At 40.5% G+C, this 19,581-nt stretch overlaps 1 protein-coding gene across 1 annotated transcript in view; it reads left to right on the forward strand.

Moving 5' to 3' along the window:
• Nucleotides 1-19,581, forward strand: part of Tmc1 (transmembrane channel like 1) — a 125,170-nt gene that overhangs the window by 63,026 nt on the left and 42,563 nt on the right. Inside the window, exons 9-11 of the mRNA XM_052714364.1 lie at nucleotides 14,182-14,324; nucleotides 18,234-18,378; nucleotides 19,201-19,395. Coding sequence (XP_052570324.1) covers nucleotides 14,182-14,324; nucleotides 18,234-18,378; nucleotides 19,201-19,395 — 483 coding nt within the window. The remainder of the gene's footprint in view (nucleotides 1-14,181; nucleotides 14,325-18,233; nucleotides 18,379-19,200; nucleotides 19,396-19,581) is intronic.

The following is a 19,581-nucleotide window of genomic DNA, read 5'->3' on the forward strand; positions in this document are numbered from 1 at the left end:
ACTGTAATGCTATTTCTTTGTAGTTTTAATTCACATTTTCTTCTTACACATTGACAACATAGTTGCATATATTATGGGGTACAAAGTGATGGTACAGTATTTTAATATAAGAAAAAATGATTAAATCAAGCTAATTAACCTATCATGGATGTCAGATATTTAATGATTTTTGTGTTGAGAACATTTGAAATTTACTATCTTAATAATTAAGCACACAATCACTAGGCTATTTGCTGTGTTTATTGAGTTTTACAATAGATAGAAAATTTCATATATATTCTTTCTGCCCAAGTGAGTTTTTGTGTCCTTTAATTGTCATTACTCGGATCCTCCCTTCCCTGGGCTCTGGAAGCTCCATTCCACCTCTTGTTTCTTTGCGTTTGGTTGATTAGATTGCACATAAGTGAGAACATGTGGTATTTGTCTTTCTGTTTGGCTTAGAAAGCAAACAGCAGTTAGGAAACAGAATGGCTGTGCAAAGCTTATTGTATCAGACAAGGCTAGATTTGTGGTTAGGGCAAGGTAATGAGAGGTCTTTTATATTATAGTAAGAAATAAATAAATGCAGCAAGACTCTAATGAGGATTCACTGAAGGATCCATGGGAAATAAAATTAGCAAGTTGCCCATTGAATATGATTATTCCTACAGAAACATTAATATTGTTTCTTTATGAGATGTTTAAATTTTATGGGTCTTGAAGTTTGAGAACTGCTGTGGGTGTTGTTTTCTTCAAAGATTTTATTCGAACTTTGGCAGGGAAAGAGTTTGGCTAATGTCAGGAGTATTTTGTTTTGCCATTTGTGTCAGGGAAAAGAGTTCACTCACCCTAGCTAGCATAAACAGAAATAAGTGGGGTGGGAACAGCTGCATAGATAACTATGTAGATAATGATAACTGTAGATTAATAGACAATTGATAGATAACAGAATAGAGCTAAACTAGTAGTTTAACAACCAGAAGATAATTTTACTTGTAACTAATCCTTATTCTAGGAAAGATGAACTTTACCATTCCTGCTTCATAGATGGGGAGGCTAAGGGCTCCTGGGCTTTGCTCTTTCCTCTCAGTTCTTCAGGTAGTAAATGACAGGGCTGGGATTCTTAGCACAGCTCTGAAGCCTAGAAGTCATCTCTATGTATACTGCCAGAGGGCCCTGAAGTAACTAGAATTTTTTATTAGGAATGTAGAAAATAAGAGAATTTTATCCATGGAATTACTGTAGAAATCATCCACTCCATGCCCAAGATTGAACAAGGGGAAAAGTGAGCTCAGGGTCTTTGGCAGAGCAAGCCCCAATCTAATTCTCTACTCATGTCCTGTGTGCCAGCAGCAACTTTCCTGCCCTAATTTTCAGTAGAATTCTCATGGCTGTTTCTATAAAACTGACTGGCTTTGTTCAATGCTGTGTCCACCCCAGAGGGAAGGAATGGAAACGGTTTGATCCCATTTCCTACTTTGACAGTAAACTTATAATTTCCAAATCAGCTCCTCAAATGAAAAGGCAGACTTCTAACTTCTTCTTGCCTGAGTTTTGACTTGTTCATCTGGACAGTGACTTCACAGAGGCATTTTCTCTATATCATAAGGTGAGTCCAGAATTCATCACACCTTCTCAGAGGAAAACATAGGAAACTCTTCATTCTGGCTTCCAAAGAAGTACCAGCAAGGAAAAGTGTGTTCAGTTCCAGGGCCAAGATGACCAGTGGATGGATAGTTCAGCCATGGGTTAGGTAGTTTCTTCCAGGCAAAGGAAGGAGTGCAAGCCCTTAAGTCTGCATTTACAGAACATTAAAAGTAGATGCAAGTGTGACCTCTTGTGGTAGAAGAATCTACTAAATGGAAAGGGTCAGAAAAGCTGGAAAAGAAGTAGGAAAGTTCTAAGGAACTTCTAATGTGGTGAGCCTTGTTTGGGAATCTCAAAGCTTCCATTCTAGCTGAGCTCTTCCACTTGAAAGCACTTTCTTCAACTCATCAAAGCCTCTGGTTAGTAGTAGACAAGTATCACGTGACACGTGAAAGTAACTAGTTTTATGATTCCTCAGAGTCACACATTATCATTCACAGAGCAAAATAGTTTTGATCCTTTTATTGAGTGCCAAATGATAGGTCTTACTGTTCAGCAGGGAAATCTATTTTATTAAAATTGCAAGAAATAGAGAGACTAATATGTATGCTATAAACCAAATAGGCAGAAATGTTATGATTGGAATTAGTAGAATTAGAAAAAGGAATTTAAGTCTGTGTTAATCATCATTCTGTCACTACAAGAGAATAACTGAGGTAGTTAATTTATATAGAGAAAAGGTTTGCTTTGTTCATTGTTCTGGAGAGTCTCTTCCAAGGTCAGACAAATCTGTGTCCCTGGAAATCTGGTGGACGTGTCAGGTAACAGTGGTAGGGAGTGCGTTGTGGAGCACATTGCTCATCTCCAGCCTCAAAGCAACAGAGGAAGAGGAGACCATACCGTGAAGAGTTTACTTCCTGACTATTCACAATGAGGGGCTCTCCTTGGAGACTATCTCCCGTTGGTATTGGCCTGGGGACCTTTAACACATGAGCTTTGAGGGTGGGCAGTCAAGATGCAGACTGCAGCAACTGGAAAGACAGGTTGCCTCTGTTGGCGGGATACTTGGAGATACAGGGATGATGTGGGACAAGACCAAGAGACTCTAGTTTCAATATCCTAGTAAGGAGAAGGAAGGGGGAACAAGGTTGGAATTTGGAAGGTTTTTAAGCTGATAATAGACACTGAGATCACAGCATTGAAGAAACATACTTAGAATAAAAGGGAATTCAGTCAGCTTTTCAGCTTGAGGGTGTCTTGTACAGTGTGGATGGGTAAACAGTGAGTTGACTTTGCCTTCCATTTTCTACTGGTCATAAGGATGTGGGAATTAGAAGTAGCCTTTGCAGGGCCAGGGGAGAAAAGATAACATGATCAAATGCATTAAATTTTACATGTAATGTTTCATTTTATCTTCAAGATGATCCTTCAAGATAGAGGCTACTAATATATTTACTGTTGCTAAAGACAACACTGATAATTAATGGATGCATGAAATTCCAGCTAAAATCTGGTTGACTTCCACATCCAGTTGTTTGTTTTACTTTAACATCTTATCTCCTTAAAGCATGTCCTCAAAAGACCTTGGTGTGCAGTAGGAGGAATGTTGATAGACAGGGGTTTGGTTTCTTGTTTAACCAGTGTCAACAGCTCTTTGAAATAATCTTCTAAAGTAACACTGTTTACTCTGGAACACAGGTCTTGTCAGTTTCTTCCTCTCTTGTTGCATTGACCACACTCAGAGAGATTTTTGTGACTTCTACATAGAATAATAAATCCTCTATTTTAAAAGTATTTCAGTAGTCCAAGTGCATCTTTATTTTCAGGGGGTCAATTTAAAGAGGTGGATGGCTTTAGGGTTTCTCAAGAAATAGGCAACAAAACTGTTACATGAGAAGGTATTCGGGGGGGGGGGGAAATTCTTACAGAAGAGAGAGGAAAAGGAAACAGGGGCTAGACAAGTAGAGCAACATAAACCAGGGCAACTCTGACCCTTGTAAAGGAAACTATTTGGGAGAGTCTGAGACTAGAGGAGAACCTGTATTGGTTCACTGTAACGATTTCTATCATATATGCTCTGTCTATTCAGTGACTGTCTGGGCACTGTGCATGGTATGTGGCCAGTGTGAAGCATCATGATGGATCTGCAGTGTCAAACAAAGCTGGACGCTGTCTCTGGAAGGAGATCTGAGCAGCACATCTGCTCCCAAGAGGTCTGATGGCCTGGAACTGACTTACCTCCTTTGAACTTCAACAGGTTTAAAACACAGACAGAGCTGGGCAGTGGTGGCGCACGCCTTTAATCCCAGCACTTGGGAGGCAGAGTCAGGAGGATCTCTATGAGTTTGAGGCCAGCCTGGGCTATAGTGTGAGTCCCAGGAAAGGTGAAAAGCTACATAGAGAAGCCCTGTCTCGAAAAACCAAAACAAAAAACCAACCAACCAAGCAAACAAACAAACAAAAACACAGACAGCGTGGCTGCTTTGCCACCATCATTGTTGGAGCCTAGTTCCAGGGCTGGGTCAGCAGACACCTACTTCCTACACAGCCCTCCCTTGGTGACACAACCCAAAACAGCAGGCTAAGCTTCTTGAGGAGAAAACCAGGTTTGTACATTTCCATTTCTACACAGAGAACTCAGTCTTCCCTTAGATAGCCTGTGACTGGAAGGAGTGAGGAGTGTCTCATCTGTGTGTCTAGTGACATTCTTATAGCCTTCATGGAGCAGGGCAGAATGCTGTCCAGGCACACGGCCAGTGATTGGCAGTACCTAAGGGCTGTCCACCCTTGGATCCCATGTTTGCTTCACTTCCTCATTACCCAGGGCATTTCCCTCAATAGGCTCTCCCTGAGGGTCATCAGAAGAAGAAACAACTTACACTCTACTTTGCATTCTAGATTTCCTTCTTGGTTCATTAGTTTTTCATCCTGTTACTCCAAGACTTCATTAAAACCCGTGTAAGTAATGAGAGAGATTCTTTTGTCTGCTTTTAGATTTCTTGTTTTCCTGGATTGTAGAGTTGGGATCTCTTATCCTATTATGTCTTCCTTTGCCTCAGCAACAAATTCCAGATTCCATCAATGCAGTCAAACCACACCTGGCCAGACAAAGATGAGGCTTCCTGCTGAAAATATTCGTGATGCCTTTGGAGGCTGGTGCTTGCTGCACTGACATCATGAAAACAACCTTCTTTCTTTGGGCATTATAACAGACATGTGTAGCATGAATCTTAACTGGTCTTATCAATAAAATCAAACCTGAGGCCAGTTGTTGGGGTGAACGCTGGAAGATCAGAGAGACAGAACAAGTCACAGGTAACCTCACCTGGCCAACTTCTCAGCTGATCTTGTTTCCTCAGACTGGAAGCCTCTGTGTCCTCATATCCGAATGGCTCTCAGCTGAACTGTGCTGCTCAAAACCTAAAAGCTTAACCAGCCAAATACTTCTAGTTTCTGGTCTTCACACCTTATATATCTTTCTCTTTCTGCCATCAGTCCCTGGGATTACAGGCTCACTTCTTGGGATTAAAGGTGTGTGTCACCATGCCTGGCTGTTTCCAATGTGGCCTTGAACTCACAGAGATCCCAGAGGGATTTCTACCTCTGGAATGCTAGGATTAAAGGTGTGAGTGCCACCATTTTCTAGCTTCTGTTTAATATTATGATTGTTCTATTCTCTGACCCCAGAAAAGTTTATTAGGGTGCACAATATTTTGGGGAACACAATACCATCACAGACATGAGTCGTCTTTTGAATCATTCAGCAAACATTTGATAAGCATTTGCCAGGTGATAGGCAAAGGTGAGCAAAGCCCAACCCAACTTTTGTCTTCAGGAATACCGAAAATTAGCAGAACAGTCAAGTAACAGCAACTGCTTTGGGAGAAAGATACAATATTAGGAGAACTGCATTGGGGATCCTAGAATGGCTAAAGGAAAGAGATGACAAATCATTTTTGAGAAAATAACCCTTTGTACTCTTTAGAATCATATGATGTCCTGACTTGAGAATGGTGAAGCATTCTAACAAGTACAACAGCAAGTGCAAAGATGCTGTGGTGGGGATGGGTTGCCCCATTACGGGCCTGAGCGAGAGCCAGAAAAGGTGGAACTCAGAATGAGGGGAAGCAGGGGCCCAGGGCCCTGGAGGGATAAAGTATCGAACCATGTGAGATCCTCTCAAGTCTAGAATATAATTTTTTTCTTTAGCGTAATTAAAAGTAATTTAAGCAGGTTGTTGGTGAGCAGTGACATCATCAGGCTTAGATTTCGAGAGGTCAAGGGACTGACTAGATGGAAAGTGGGCAAAGTGATGAAAAGGAGAGTAGGGAAGAGTCTACCAGTATGTTTGATGAGTGACTAGGATTGTGTAAAGAGCTGAATTCACCTGGCAGGGTTTGCTGGTATTTCAAAACCAGAAAATTAGATTCCAACCCTACAACTTACCTACATTTACAAGTACAGAAGTCAACTGACCAACAAAACTCCTAAATGTGATCTTTTCAGCCTCCAATTTCAGAACAAAGAAAACACCTGTGTGTGCACACACTAGAGATCAAACCCAGAGCCTTGTGCACCTTGTGTATATGCATAGGCAAGTGCTCTGTCATTGAGCTACTTCCCCAGATGGTGGAAAACAATACTCACAGTATATCATTGCAACACTGAGATTGTCTCATTTTTTTTAAATATGAGTTTTAGACGTACAGAGAAATTAGCCCTTTTTTGGGGGGTAACTTTAGTGTCTCTCAGATACTTTTTGATGTCTTAATTCAAATTTGAGCACAAGATTATACTTGTCATGTTACTGTGTTGAATGATACCTGTGATTTATTAAAATGAATAAGCAGAGAGCAGGTGTCTAGAGAGGGGTGATTTAGATGGCAATCTAAAGATGCTTAATGTGACTGAGGGCTGCTAATGATCACTGAAAGCAATTTCTTTATTCACTCAGCCATTGCTAAACAAACTGAATGAGAAAAGCTGGGAGTGCCGAGACAACGAACATGTTCCCTGCCCAAGGGGATGCTATAGTCTAATTTGTTGTGCAAACCAACAGTTGTTATGCAATGCTACATTCTCAAGTGATCAGATATATCTTTTGGGCATATTAAAGTACAGTGCTGTCTCAGTATGGGTCCAGTGTTCAGGTTTACTGGAATTTTATTATCTAGAGTTTTCAGAGAAGTCTGTCAAACTGTAACTATTTCCTACCTGAGTTCTGAATAATTTGTTTGGAAAGGAGAGGCAGATGGACATAAAAATTCCACATCCATTGTTTATAGTGATCTAATTGGAGGACCAATTTGAGACCCATAGCCAAATGGTCTTACTATTATGAAACCATGAATTAGGCCGTTTTACCCTGAGGCTTGCTTACTTGCTACAGGAGGGAGTTACCTCTGAGCTGAGCCAATCCAGTAAATTTCAGTTTACAAGCAGAGAAGCCATTGTGCCTCCCCAAATTGGCTTGAGAAGAGGAATAGAGGAGGGATATCAACTGGTGGAACCCCAAGTACCTGAGGATTCTGAGAGAACATTTCTCTTTAACATCTGGCTTTTGAGAAGTCAGCAGAAGCCATAGCCTAGGAAGACAATTTCATTATGCTAAGAGACTGACTGTATTCTATAGAAGGCATATGGCTAGAATATGGCCTTGAAACAGGATGCAAACACATTCAGAGATTTACCCATTGAAGACCCTTGTGATCAGGTGAGAGAGAGAGTTGTGTGAGAGACTTGTGTGACTTCAGAAAAATGCATTTATTTTTGTCTATGTGTACATGTTTGCCTGCTTCTCTGTATATGCACTTTGTGTATACTGGTGCCCATAGAAGCCAGAAAAGGCATCAGTTCCCTGGAACTGGAGTTGCAGGTGGCTCTGAGCTGCCAGATGTACGTGCAGGGAACCAAACTAAGGTTTCTGCAAGAGCAGCAAGTGCTCTTAACCACTGAATCATTTCTTCAGCCTGAGAATCAGTGTTTGTGTGGGTGTTGGTGATTGCAATTCAAGCTCTCATGCTTTCGTGGCAGACACTTTATGACTGAATATTTCCCAGTACCCATAGGATGATGGGCTTCCAAAGTCAACTGAGGAGCCCTCAAAAGGCAGCAGTACAGAGAAGGTTTCTCTGTGCAATACAAAAATGAGACAGAAACTACAGGATGTAGCGAGTGACTGGATATGGGCTATGGATGAAAATGGGACAGCAATGTAAATGACCAGGTTTCTAGCAGCAGTATTTTGGTGCCACTCTCTGGGAAAGGAGAAAGAAGCCTCTTTGGGAAACTGTTTGGAATGTGCTAATTCACACCTGTGGGTCATCATGATGGAATGAGATACGCCATGGGCATTGGGCTATGAGCTTAGATTCATACCTAAGTGTTAGTTGTGGGCACAAAAGTAGTTGGGCATGGTGGTGTAAGCCTTTAATCTAAGCACTTGAAAGGCAGATACAGGGGCAGGGGCAGGGGCCTGCAAGGGCAGGAGAATGCAAGTATTTTTTACAAAAGACAGAAGATTTATAACACAGTGCACTTAACGAAAGAAACTCCATCATGGAAATCACATGCACTCCAACTGGAATCTTACTGTACACTGCCTTTGAGATGCCAGACAGTCACCCTGACCTTTTGATAGCCACATGTAAAATATTTTACTGATAACATGCCAGACGGGTAGAAAAAAACCAAATGAGATTATGCATGTTAAATATCAGTGCAATGTCTAGCACTTGGTAGATGTGGTGGTTTGAATATGAATGGCCCCCACGGATTCATGTGTTTGAATGCTTGGCCCATAGGGAGTGGCACTATTAGGAAGTATGGCCTTGTTGGAGTACGTATGGCTTTGACAGAGGAAGTGTGTCACTAGGGGATGGACTCTGAGGTCTCAAGTGCTCAAGCTAGGTCTAGTGTGACATTCACTTCCTGCTGCCTGCTGATCTGGATGTAGAACTCTCAGCTGCTTCTCAAGTACCATGTCTGCCTGCATGCCACCATGTTTCCCATCAGGATGATAATGAACTAGAACTTTGAAACTGTAAGCCACTCAAATTAAATGTTTTCCTTTATAAGAGTTGCTGTGGTTGTGGTGTCTATTTACAGCATTAGAAATCTTAACTAAGACAGTAGGTGTCTTGTAAACACTTGCTTTGAGTATCCATCTCATAAAAATATTCTTTTGTTGGAGGGGAAAAATACTTGAAAGATAAAAGCCTGATATCCACAAGGCAGAAGCCAAAGGAAGCTGTGTCAACATCTCTGGCTTGTGCAGGAGGCAGAGAGACAAGGGCTTCTATCCACAGGTAGACACCAAAACAAGTGGTTTTTGTCACAGCTTTGAAGGATGGAGTCTTTGACACTAATCTGCTGAAGAGAAAGTCTGTGGAGGCTGAGTCCTGCTTCACCTCTCCAAGACACACATTATGAATCAAGGACCACGTAGCAAGTCTCTCTGTGGTAGGACATAGTGTAGTTACCAGGAGTGGTACAACTGTGTCATATGGTAATATTATTTTGAGTTTTTAGAGAAATCTCTGTACTGATTCCCATAGTGACTACAAGGGTTTATAGTTCCATCACAGGAAATAAGAGATCCTTTCCCCACATTCTTACCAGTATTCATTGTTACTATCAGCCACAGATGAATGAATGAGGGAAGTGTGGTATATACACAATGGACTTTTATTCAGTTGTAAAGAAAGATAACATTACCAGGAAAATGAAAGAAACTGGAAATTATTCGGTAAACAAAGTTATAAAACCCAGAAAGATAAATATGTGTCTGTGTGTGAAGGTGTCGACCATAAAACTAGAAAGGGGGCCAGGAAAGGGGAAAAGGAGGTCTTAAGATAGGGTTGGGGAGGAGACTAGGATACACAGAACATGAATCTGGAAAAGAAGCTAGTGGGGGAGAAAGAGGACTAGCCAGAAGAGGACCTGGGGACAAGGAAAGGCTGGGAAAGAGAACACCAAAGACAAAGAATGAAAATAGCATGTTGAAGCCCATTACTTTGTATGCTAATCAAAATACTAATAACTAAACAAACAAGAGCCATGCAGTATCTGGTCTAGGTTTCTGGATCTGCATTTATATAAGAAGAAAGGAAGTGTAGATGTGAGCAAAACACTTGGCTGGTGACAGAGGGTCTGGTTAGGAATACAGAAGTAACTTGGTGGCTCTCAGCATGTTGTCTCCAAGGCCAGGCTGCTGCTGCGACATTAACTAAGGCTCCTGTTGGGTATTATCAGCCTCTACACCCTTTGCTTTACTTAGTAAGTGGTCTTGTCTGTCTCTTTCACTCCTACTTGCCACCTTCTTAATTAATTGGGAGATGTGACTGATCAGTAACGACTCAAAGTGGAAATATAGGTGGACTCAGTTCCTGCAGTACATCTCCACCTCATGGAACTTCTGTGACATGCTTCACACATCCTACCTTCATTTTCTACCATTTTTAACTTCGTGGGGTCTTTTGCCCACAAAAGAGTTGTCTAATAGTTACTACACATTAACGGGAGTTGCTAAAAATGATGAAATTCATTTATTATGCTGGGGATAGAGTTTTGTCTTTCAAAGGGAGTATTTATTTGGAATTATATGAAATACCTAAAAGATAGAGTGCTACTACAATTTTAGGCAATAAATACTTCTGATATGAAGTCTTGAGGAGTCCAGGAATTCTGTTTTCTCCTCTATCTATGTATTGCATTTGCCAAATACTGAGTTCTCAGTAAATATTACATAAACACACTAGTTAATTCCTAGTGATGAGATAATCAAAGCCTCTAGTCTTCTCCCTTTTTTGTGGCGATGTGTGGGTGACTATGGACCAGAGCAATGGTAGCCTTCAAAAGAGACATACAAGCGTAGTGCTCCAGATTTGGAAAGGCATTTTCTGTGCTGATTTGAAACTTGGCTCTGGCTGTAGTTTATCTGTCACAGATTGGGGAGGAGGGAGGAGAATTATCCCACAGGGAAATCAGGGCCCACTAACATAGCAACTGAATACATCCGTGGCTGGGCTAGGAGTCATTGCTATTTTGGTCACTTCCAGATGTCTGCTGCTGTAGTTTCAAGGGAAGGAGAAAGACATGTGGCATGCCCACTGCACGGCAGGGGAGGTTATTTCTCTTATAGAACTATCAACTCATGTTTAACCATCGATATACTCCTTAGATGGATTTAATAAAGCTTTTGAAACTAAAATTGAATTTATTAATGCCCATTTATACACTTGATTGCATGTGTAGCAATAGGTGAATGTAAGAGAGTCTGTGAATAATCAGCACCCCTCCACACACACACATATGAGCATCTAAGAAGACTCTCCCCTACTTTGGTAGAATCTACAATTTATGAAGTGCCAGCTTTGAACATATGTTGAATAGGACAGGCACTAGATGAGCCAGCTGCCTCTAGTAACTATTGTGCCTACCTAGCCAGATGCTCTCCATGGTCTACGTTTTCTTCTCATGCTATTTTCAGGGCATCTTCTTTACTCTCATATTTGTGATTATGAGTCATAAAAGATGTTAGGCTGTAATATTTATGGACATAGGAATGAAACTCTATGAAACCTTTAAAAGAAAACATGTACAAGATCTTTTCAAAGAGTCCCAGCCAACACCACGGATCATCTCCTGTTAGACTGGTAGCATGTCTTGTTTCTGTCTTTCCTTGGGAAGATATGATACTAACATGCTTCACATCTTGGGAGACAAAGAAAGTACAAGGAGAAGTGGATAGCTCAGTATTCACATGCATGGGATTTGTGCCAAAGCTATCTCATGTTCTGAGTCTGTCATATACTAGCTGTGGGAACTTGGGCAATAACCTAACTTCTTTAAGGCTGAGTTTGTTTACCTGAAAAGTAAACATCAGGGTAGCGGCTACTGAATATTCATATGTGTTAGTTGAGGGACAATGTTGTGGTAAATGACTCCTTCATTATCCAACCAAGTTGTGAGCTAGCCAGAGGAAAAAATAAGCTTAAGCCAGATGTGAAAAATGTAGTATCTTTTATGAAAAAGTAGGTTTCACAGCCAGACCTTGTGCTAGGACAGGTGTCCATTTGCCTGGACAGACAAAGCCAGTATGTGCTCCCAGAAGGGAAGGATGACATTCCCTTTTATCATGTGGGCTCTACCCTCAGACTTGTTTCTGCTCCTTGGGCTGCAGTGAGGAACTTGAGAATGGTTGGGAATGTTATACTCAGAGAACTTCTACTTATGAAAGAAACATTAGGGTGAGGAAAAATGACTGATAACTTCCCAGGGCTCACTAGACGGCCCTGTGAGATGAAATAAGGGAGTCCAAGTGCTACTAAATTATCAACAAAATATATTAGCTGATATTGTTACTTTGGTATTACTGTATGCCAGGGCTGCAGTAAAGAAATGCATAAGGGCCAGTTGCTAAAAGAAGTCAATGGTATGGGAAATGGTATGTGTTGTCCCACACTTATAAAAAAATAAGCAGTTGAGGATGTAACCTTTAAACTGAACCAGAGGTCAAGTGTCTGGACTTAGCAGATTCTCTTCTTATTGTCCTGACACAAGGAAACCAGCATGGAGGCTCAGAACAGGATATAGGAGACTTCAACTAGTTGAATGTGAAACAACATGGCATGCAAATGGGAGCCAGGCACTCTTACCAGGGCATGGTCTCTTGAGATGAAGAGTTCTGCATCTTCAGCACTTTGCCCATTCACCCTATTTGGTTTCTTATTGGATAAGATTAGCCTACTTGCTCCCTATGGAAGTTTATGCCAATTATTTAGGTTCAAAAATTTATTTGTGTTTATTGGTCAGGGTTTGCCAGATAAATAACCAATAGCTAATATATATAGTAATAGAAATAATTCACACTTAAATTTGTTATATATAAATCTTTATATGTTATACATAATTTAAAATTAATAGAATATTATAATATACTCCTACAGAGTATACATGAAGATAATCATTTTAAGAATTTGACCCACAATTATCAAGGCTGAGACATCCCATAATCCTCTATCTCTAAGCTAGAGACCTCTGAAGTGTGTAGGTAATTAAGTCCAACTACCATGAGCACCTGGACACTGGTGGTGTGAGTTGCAGTCTGAGGGCAGGAGGTAATGAAAAATGTGGCCCAGCCAAAGCATTGCAACAGTAAATGCAGGGGGGTACATCCCCTCTGTCCATTATTCTACTCAGGCTCTCATGGGATGGCATGCTCCGATGCTGGAAACAGCGGTTTGCTTTACAGAGTTCACCTACACCGATGCTAATCTCATCAGAAACATCGTTGACACCCAGAAACTTTAAAACGGGATTTCTGGGGACTTAATCATCACAGATTGGCTTCATTTCTTAAGATAAAGGATGAAAGTGCAGCCCTAGGTGGTACAGTGGGGCTAAGCACATGGTTATTTGGCTACAGTCCTCACCTGCCATTTTGGCCTGGTTAGAGCCACAAGCTCATTTGATATTTGTGTGTGTGTAAAAATTTTATTTCCTGCTGATTCTTATGGTATTAAAAATAAAATTTGAAAGAAGTAATTTTTCAGATCCCACTAACATCATGTGTGAGTTAGGCATGACTTTTTTTTAAGGTCAATTTTCTCAGTTCCTTCTCTTCATTCTCTTTCTAGGACTTGCTAGCTGTGGCACTTTCCCTTGTCCCTCTCTATATGGCCCTACCTCCATTCCCTCCTTCTTCACTGGTAGGGCTTATAGTCCTCCCACTGGTTGATGTAAATGACATTAAAGACAGCTAACTGGCTTGTGTAAGAGTTTCAAAAGTAACTCACCTGATTTCAAGAAGGTACCCCCAAACTGTCCAATTATTTAACAAAGTAAAATGATTATTTAAGCAACTCCCAAAGAGAAGGCAGACAGGAGCTCGGGAGTGGATGTATAATACGATGTCATGGACATAGTGCTTCAAGGTTGAAAGTGAAAGTATGAGAGAGAAAGGTGATGGGAGAGAAAGTAGCATCAGGATACTGCAACATGCTGTGTGCAATGAGGGGGCTTGTCTGGTGGCTTTGGGGGATGGTGACTCTTACCCAGGCAGATAATTTTGGGGTAAGATGTAGTGCACAGATGAACATGGCTGTTATGAGGGAATGCTGTCAGTCTGCCTGAAGGAATCTCATTGCTTCCAATATCATCTCACCTGCTTATTTTTGTTAAGAGGTATCTGAGACACAACTCTATTGTTAAGGAGAACAGATCTAAATGACAGGAAACAGACACCCAGTGCAATATTTTAAGGAGGCACACTCCAGAGATCTCCTACATGTGTATTATTCTAATTCTTTAAATGATACCATGAAATTTGTTTTGATGTTTAACTCAATGGACCTTTCACAGTAATAGCTGCACATTGGAGCAAGCCACTACTTGGTTAAAATTTTGTCTATTTAGAAGTCACTGAATTTCAGATAGCTGTCAATCAATATGACAGCTGGAACATTAACTCTATGGAACAAAACAGTAAGGCTCATGTCAGTCTGTGACCTAAATGGAAATTAATGTCATTCTGTTCTTTTTAAAGTCCATCTTCTCATTTGTGTTGCTCTTCACAACATCTGCTAAGTAAGTGGCTTTGTTGTTGGATTTTAGGGTCTGGCACAGTACTCTGTCCTCTTTTATGGCTACTACGATAATAAACGCACGATTGGATGGCTGAATTTCCGGCTACCTCTCTCGTACTTCCTGGTGGGGATTATGTGCATTGGATACAGCTTTCTGGTTGTCCTCAAAGCGTAAGTTTTTAATCTGATTTCTGGAATCAATCAGAATCATTTTGAGAACTGGATATAATACTGATACTATTTCATGTCTAGAGAATAGTATGTGTGTAAGACATGAATCTGTACTGATGTTAAACTGTTCCATCCTAAAAACAAAAGAGTTTGACATAAACACAGGCCTTTGGAGCACTCCTCAGGGTTGGAAGGTGCCAACATGCCGGGTTGGGAATATAGTCAGTGGTGGAATACTTATATATCATGTGCAAGGCCCTGGGTTCATGGTATCATGTCACCTTGCCTGTACTTCAGTATCCTCATACAAAAAATAGGGGAAAATATCTATTTTAAATTATCAGGTTGAAAAATGAGAAAGTAAAATAAAATAAACTACTTTGAACATTCCAGGTAGAAGGTCTTTGTTTGGTTAGTCCAGGACTCTCCCAGTTTTAGGTCTGAAAGTCATGGGAGTTCCTGGTAAATGGATGGCTGGTCGCCTTAACTTTTAAGTGTTTTCCTTTCTTCTCCCTCTTCAAAGCTCTGGAATCCTGATACTAAATGCAATGCCCAAGTTTTGAAGGCAGGCTAGAACAGTTGAACATTGTAATGTTGGTGGCTTGGAAATCATCAGTTTCTTCTTAGCGTTTGAAGTTAATAATCTCAAAATAAAAGTGATTTGTTTCCCAAATGTAGCTGTTCTCATCCAAAGCAACTCCATAAGCTAAAAAGTCTGGATATTACTGGCATACTTCACATCTATCAGGCTTCTGGAAAGAGCTGAATAATTCACTGAATGTATGCCTAATGAGGAGCTTATTAATGCCACCCTATCCCAGGAGGCTTTCCCAAGACTTCCCTAACACAAGGTTCCTTGACAGTATACATACTCACTTCTGTTTATAAGCCTGGCAATAATGCTATGCATAGAATAGACTGAAATATCCTTCAGTACTTTAACTATGTTGTCATGTGTAAGCTGTAAATGATGTTAGAGTTTTGTCTACATATACTATCTTACATGTATTATAAACCAACATACATCATAAACTGGTGTAAGAATAAACATATAAATATGTTTAATTGGGAAATTTGGCAATATCCACATTTCAAAATCTCTAACAAAAAACCCATAAAATTACTTAAAATAGTAATTAATATTTGCCTAACACGTACTATACATCATGAAAACCATTAACTGTTCCTTCATTTTTGTTTGATTTTGGTTTGGGTTATGGTTTTTTTTTTTTTTTTTTTGAGATGGGGTTTCATGTATCCCAGGCTGGCCTCAAATTTACCTCTTCCAGAGTGATAGGATAGCAAGCATGTACCACTATGCCAGGTTTATGTGGTAGTGAAGATTCAACACAAAGTTTCATACATGGTAGACAAACATTCTATTGAGCTGCATCTCCAGTGAAACCTTTACCTCTTAACCATTACAAAATAACTATAATACCATTTTATAGGCTATTAAATGTAGAGTACTGAAGACCATCTGCCCTTAGGGTCTGGTTGAACCCAAATTTGTAGGTGAGAAGTTCCCTGTACATGCTGCCCACCCTCTCTGCTCTTCTTCATCTTCCACAGGACTAAATTGTTCCTCCAGTGTGTCTTGTGTAGTGAGTGAGAACATAGCAGCTGTTCTCGGGAAATAGAAAGAGAATTGAAGGTTCAGTAGCTGATGACCAGGTCATGCTCACACAGTCAGAACAGAATTTTGAACACCATTCTCTAACTCAGTAGTTCTCAACATGTGGGGTGCAATTCCTTTGGTGGGGGATTGAACGACCCTTTCACAAGGCCATCCAAGTTCATTGGAAAACACAGATATTTACATTATGATTCATAACAGTAGTAAAATTACAGTTATGAAGTATCAAAGAAGTAATTTTATGGTTGGAGGTCACCACAACATGAGGAACTCTATTAAAGGGTTGCAGCATTAGGAAGGTTGAGTGTAGTGGGAGCCATTTGAGCCCTGCCCTGAAGCACTGCCCCTAGTGAGGTATCAGGTAACTGTTACACCTGCCTAGGACCTTGAGGTACATGCTCCTGGGGTGTGACTGCTGGGGAGGGGTGGACCCTTAAAACCTGGGATGCACGTATGCTGTCCTCTCTTTGCTACCTTGTGGTTTTGGATGCTGGGACTGACCAGGGCAGAGCTCACCAGAGAACAAAGTGTTAGACCGTGCCTCACCCTTCCAGGATTCTGTGACAAATTCCTTTATTCTGTCTTGTGAGTTAACCCCCGAATAAATTCCTTTGATCATTAATCAGACTCCATGGATTGCTAGCAATATAATCCCACTAGTTGAGAACTACTGCCCTAACTGGATTCTTATTTTCCTAATCTTTGAGGAGTCTTCATTCATCTCATGATGACAAAGATACATCTCTAGCCTGCCCTGGGTGGCCTTTTACAATTTTAAAAATCATTCTTTTGTCTGTTGCAAAATCCCTTTGGAGTTAAATTGCCTTGATATTACTCTTGCACTAAATTAAAAAAACTTATCAAACATAAGTATATTACAAGACCCTTTTATATTCCAGCTCACTCTAGAATCAGGGGCCACCTCACACATAATTTCCAAATGAGTAAAAATATTTCTACATTTTATTTAAATTGTCATTTCCCAAACCACTTTCTTTTTTTCTTCTGTTGTACATACTTACCCAGAATATCTGTGACCCACCTCAGACCCTGCCTAAATGTCTTCCATACTTCCTGACTTGGAATCTTAGTTTCAAAACTGTGTCTTCTTTCTCCTTTCCCGACCACCAATTACATTCCCCTTTGTTGAAAGATTCTCTCATGTACTTAGAGAAAAAAACCCAGAGCTCCTCATGGAATCCATGTTAATATCTTACTTGTCAGCAATATTTCCACTGGAGATGATAATTTTCACTGTTTCTGATGATGAAATTCAGGCCCTAAAGGATGCCTCTGTGAGGCTGACTTATGGGAGCATGACCTCCTGGCAGATCCAACATAGCACATGACTGTCCCCTCCTCCTCTCCAAACTGCATTTGGCCTTCTTTCAAGAGTGCTTGGAACAGAAGGGCAGTGATGTATAAAAGGCCTAAGGTCACCATGTTCCATTTCATGTCACTGCTTTATGAGCTGTATCTAAAATTATGAGATTCAAAATGTAAAATTCTCTTCTTACAAACACTTTCCAGGATGAATGGCAAATATTTATGAAGTGAAGATGACATTGTCAAAACCTTTTATAATGTCAAGGACAGAACTGGCAAGCAACCCCATTGCCAGCATGTATATAAAAGGTCATTCATGGTATATGTGTTTATTGGCAAAGCTTTCCCCAGTGCTAAATTTACTTCTATTCATTTAAAAACAATGTATGGTATCTTTACTATGAGCAATCTAGAGAGCTATCTAGCGCCTGGGGACTTAATGATGAACAAAACGAGTCTTTGCTGTCACGGTGCTCAGCAAGGGAAACGACCCATGAGCAAAGGCATAACCAGTAACTGTTCAAGCTGCAGTCCTGTGAGTTCGTCTCGCACTGTTTTCCAAGCCAGTCTTTGGCTCAGTTTCTTTTGAAGAATATAATCTTACCTTCTTTCTTAGGGGATTTGTTCTGTTAGCCTCTTAGGTATTAACATCATCCATGCGTAGTTTTTTGATCACCACAGAATGAGAAAGTTAAGTAAAAAAATCCATAAAATTTTAAATATCAAAATTCCTATTGTCTATTTATATAAAATCATCAGTGTGAGTCGTTTTTGAGATGTAAAATTTAAAAAGCAAAGTTCCCGTTGTCTATGTATACGAATAACCTGTTTAAAAACGTTTTCCAGACATTGCATTTTCAGTTGGCCTGTGACTGCTGTGTTCTCACTCCCTTGCCTGCCTTTCTTACCTTTTCCTGGCTGCTGCATTAAACATCTGCTTCTTACAGGATGACCAAGAATATTGGTGATGATGGAGGTGGCGATGACAACACTTTCAACTTCAGCTGGAAGGTATTCTGCAGCTGGGACTATCTGATTGGTAACCCCGAAACAGCCGACAACAAATTTAATTCAATCACAATGAACTTCAAGGTAAAGGCACAAACTCCCAAGGAGAATCATTGGAAAGCATTCCATGTGAATTATCAAATACCTTGACAGTTACGAGAAGAATGCTCTCATCATTGCTCCCTATCACGATTTGAACCCGAGTCTGATTATGATGGAAATATCCTGTGACCCATAACAGCTGTATTTTCTCTTCAGGACTTTTCTTCTCCAAATTTAGTAATAAAACACTGCTATTTGGTTGAAATAGGAGTTCACTGGTTATCAGTATCAGATTGTTCAAATAATGTGACAGTGCTCACTATCTAATTGCAGAAACATGTAGGCTCTGTATGCAAATTGATTCTAAAGCTTTACAACATAGCTTTAAAGCAATCCTGGGAGAGCAGGACACGGTTGCACAGACCTGTAACCCCAGCATTTGGGAGACTTGAGGCAGGAGGATCGGGAATTTAAGTACAGCCTCAGCTGCAAAGTAAGTTTGAAGCCAGAATAAGCTATATGAAATTGTTTCATAAAAACAAAGCCCTACATGCTGACTACTCCCCCACCATAAAAATTAAGTCCTGGAAGAGGGTATCTTTTAGAATGAAAATTCTCCTGGTGTTAGGATTTAAAAGGGTCTCATGTAGCCCAGGGCAGCCTCAAGCTTGCTATGCAGCAGATGCTAACCCCAGACTTACCCATCCTCCTGCCTTTACCAATTCACTTACTGTCCTTGTCTGTCACTATTCAGCTACTTTACGGACATTCAGATTTAGTTTACACTTTTGTTTCTTCTTTTTCTCAGTTCATGATCTTTTTCACAGCTGTGTTTCTCTTGCATTGTATTTTACCTGACTGCAGGAAGCCATCATAGAAGAAAGAGCAGCCCAGGTGGAGGAGAACATCCACCTCATCAGATTCCTGAGGTTTCTTGCTAACTTCTTCGTGTTCCTAACACTTGGTGCAAGTGGATACCTCATCTTTTGGGCTGTGAAGCGATCCCAAGAATTTGCACAGCAAGATCCTGACACCCTTGGGTGGTGGGAAAAAAATGAAGTTCGTCTCTGCATGCTTTTAAAATGCTTAGAAACTCATACTTGCTCTTTTGTGGGTTGTGTTTCTGCAGTTGAACTCAAGACAAGGCTGCTTCCTATCTGGTGCTCCATTCTACTCTCCTGCTTACCTACCACACTGCATATTTCCCACTGTTTTCCTGTTCTGTTTCCAAATTGGTGTTGTTGG

Source organism: Peromyscus californicus, unplaced genomic scaffold (assembly GCF_007827085.1).
Source record: "Peromyscus californicus insignis strain IS unplaced genomic scaffold, ASM782708v3 Scaffold_4__1_contigs__length_199733344, whole genome shotgun sequence".
Taxonomy (NCBI): domain Eukaryota; kingdom Metazoa; phylum Chordata; class Mammalia; order Rodentia; family Cricetidae; genus Peromyscus; species Peromyscus californicus.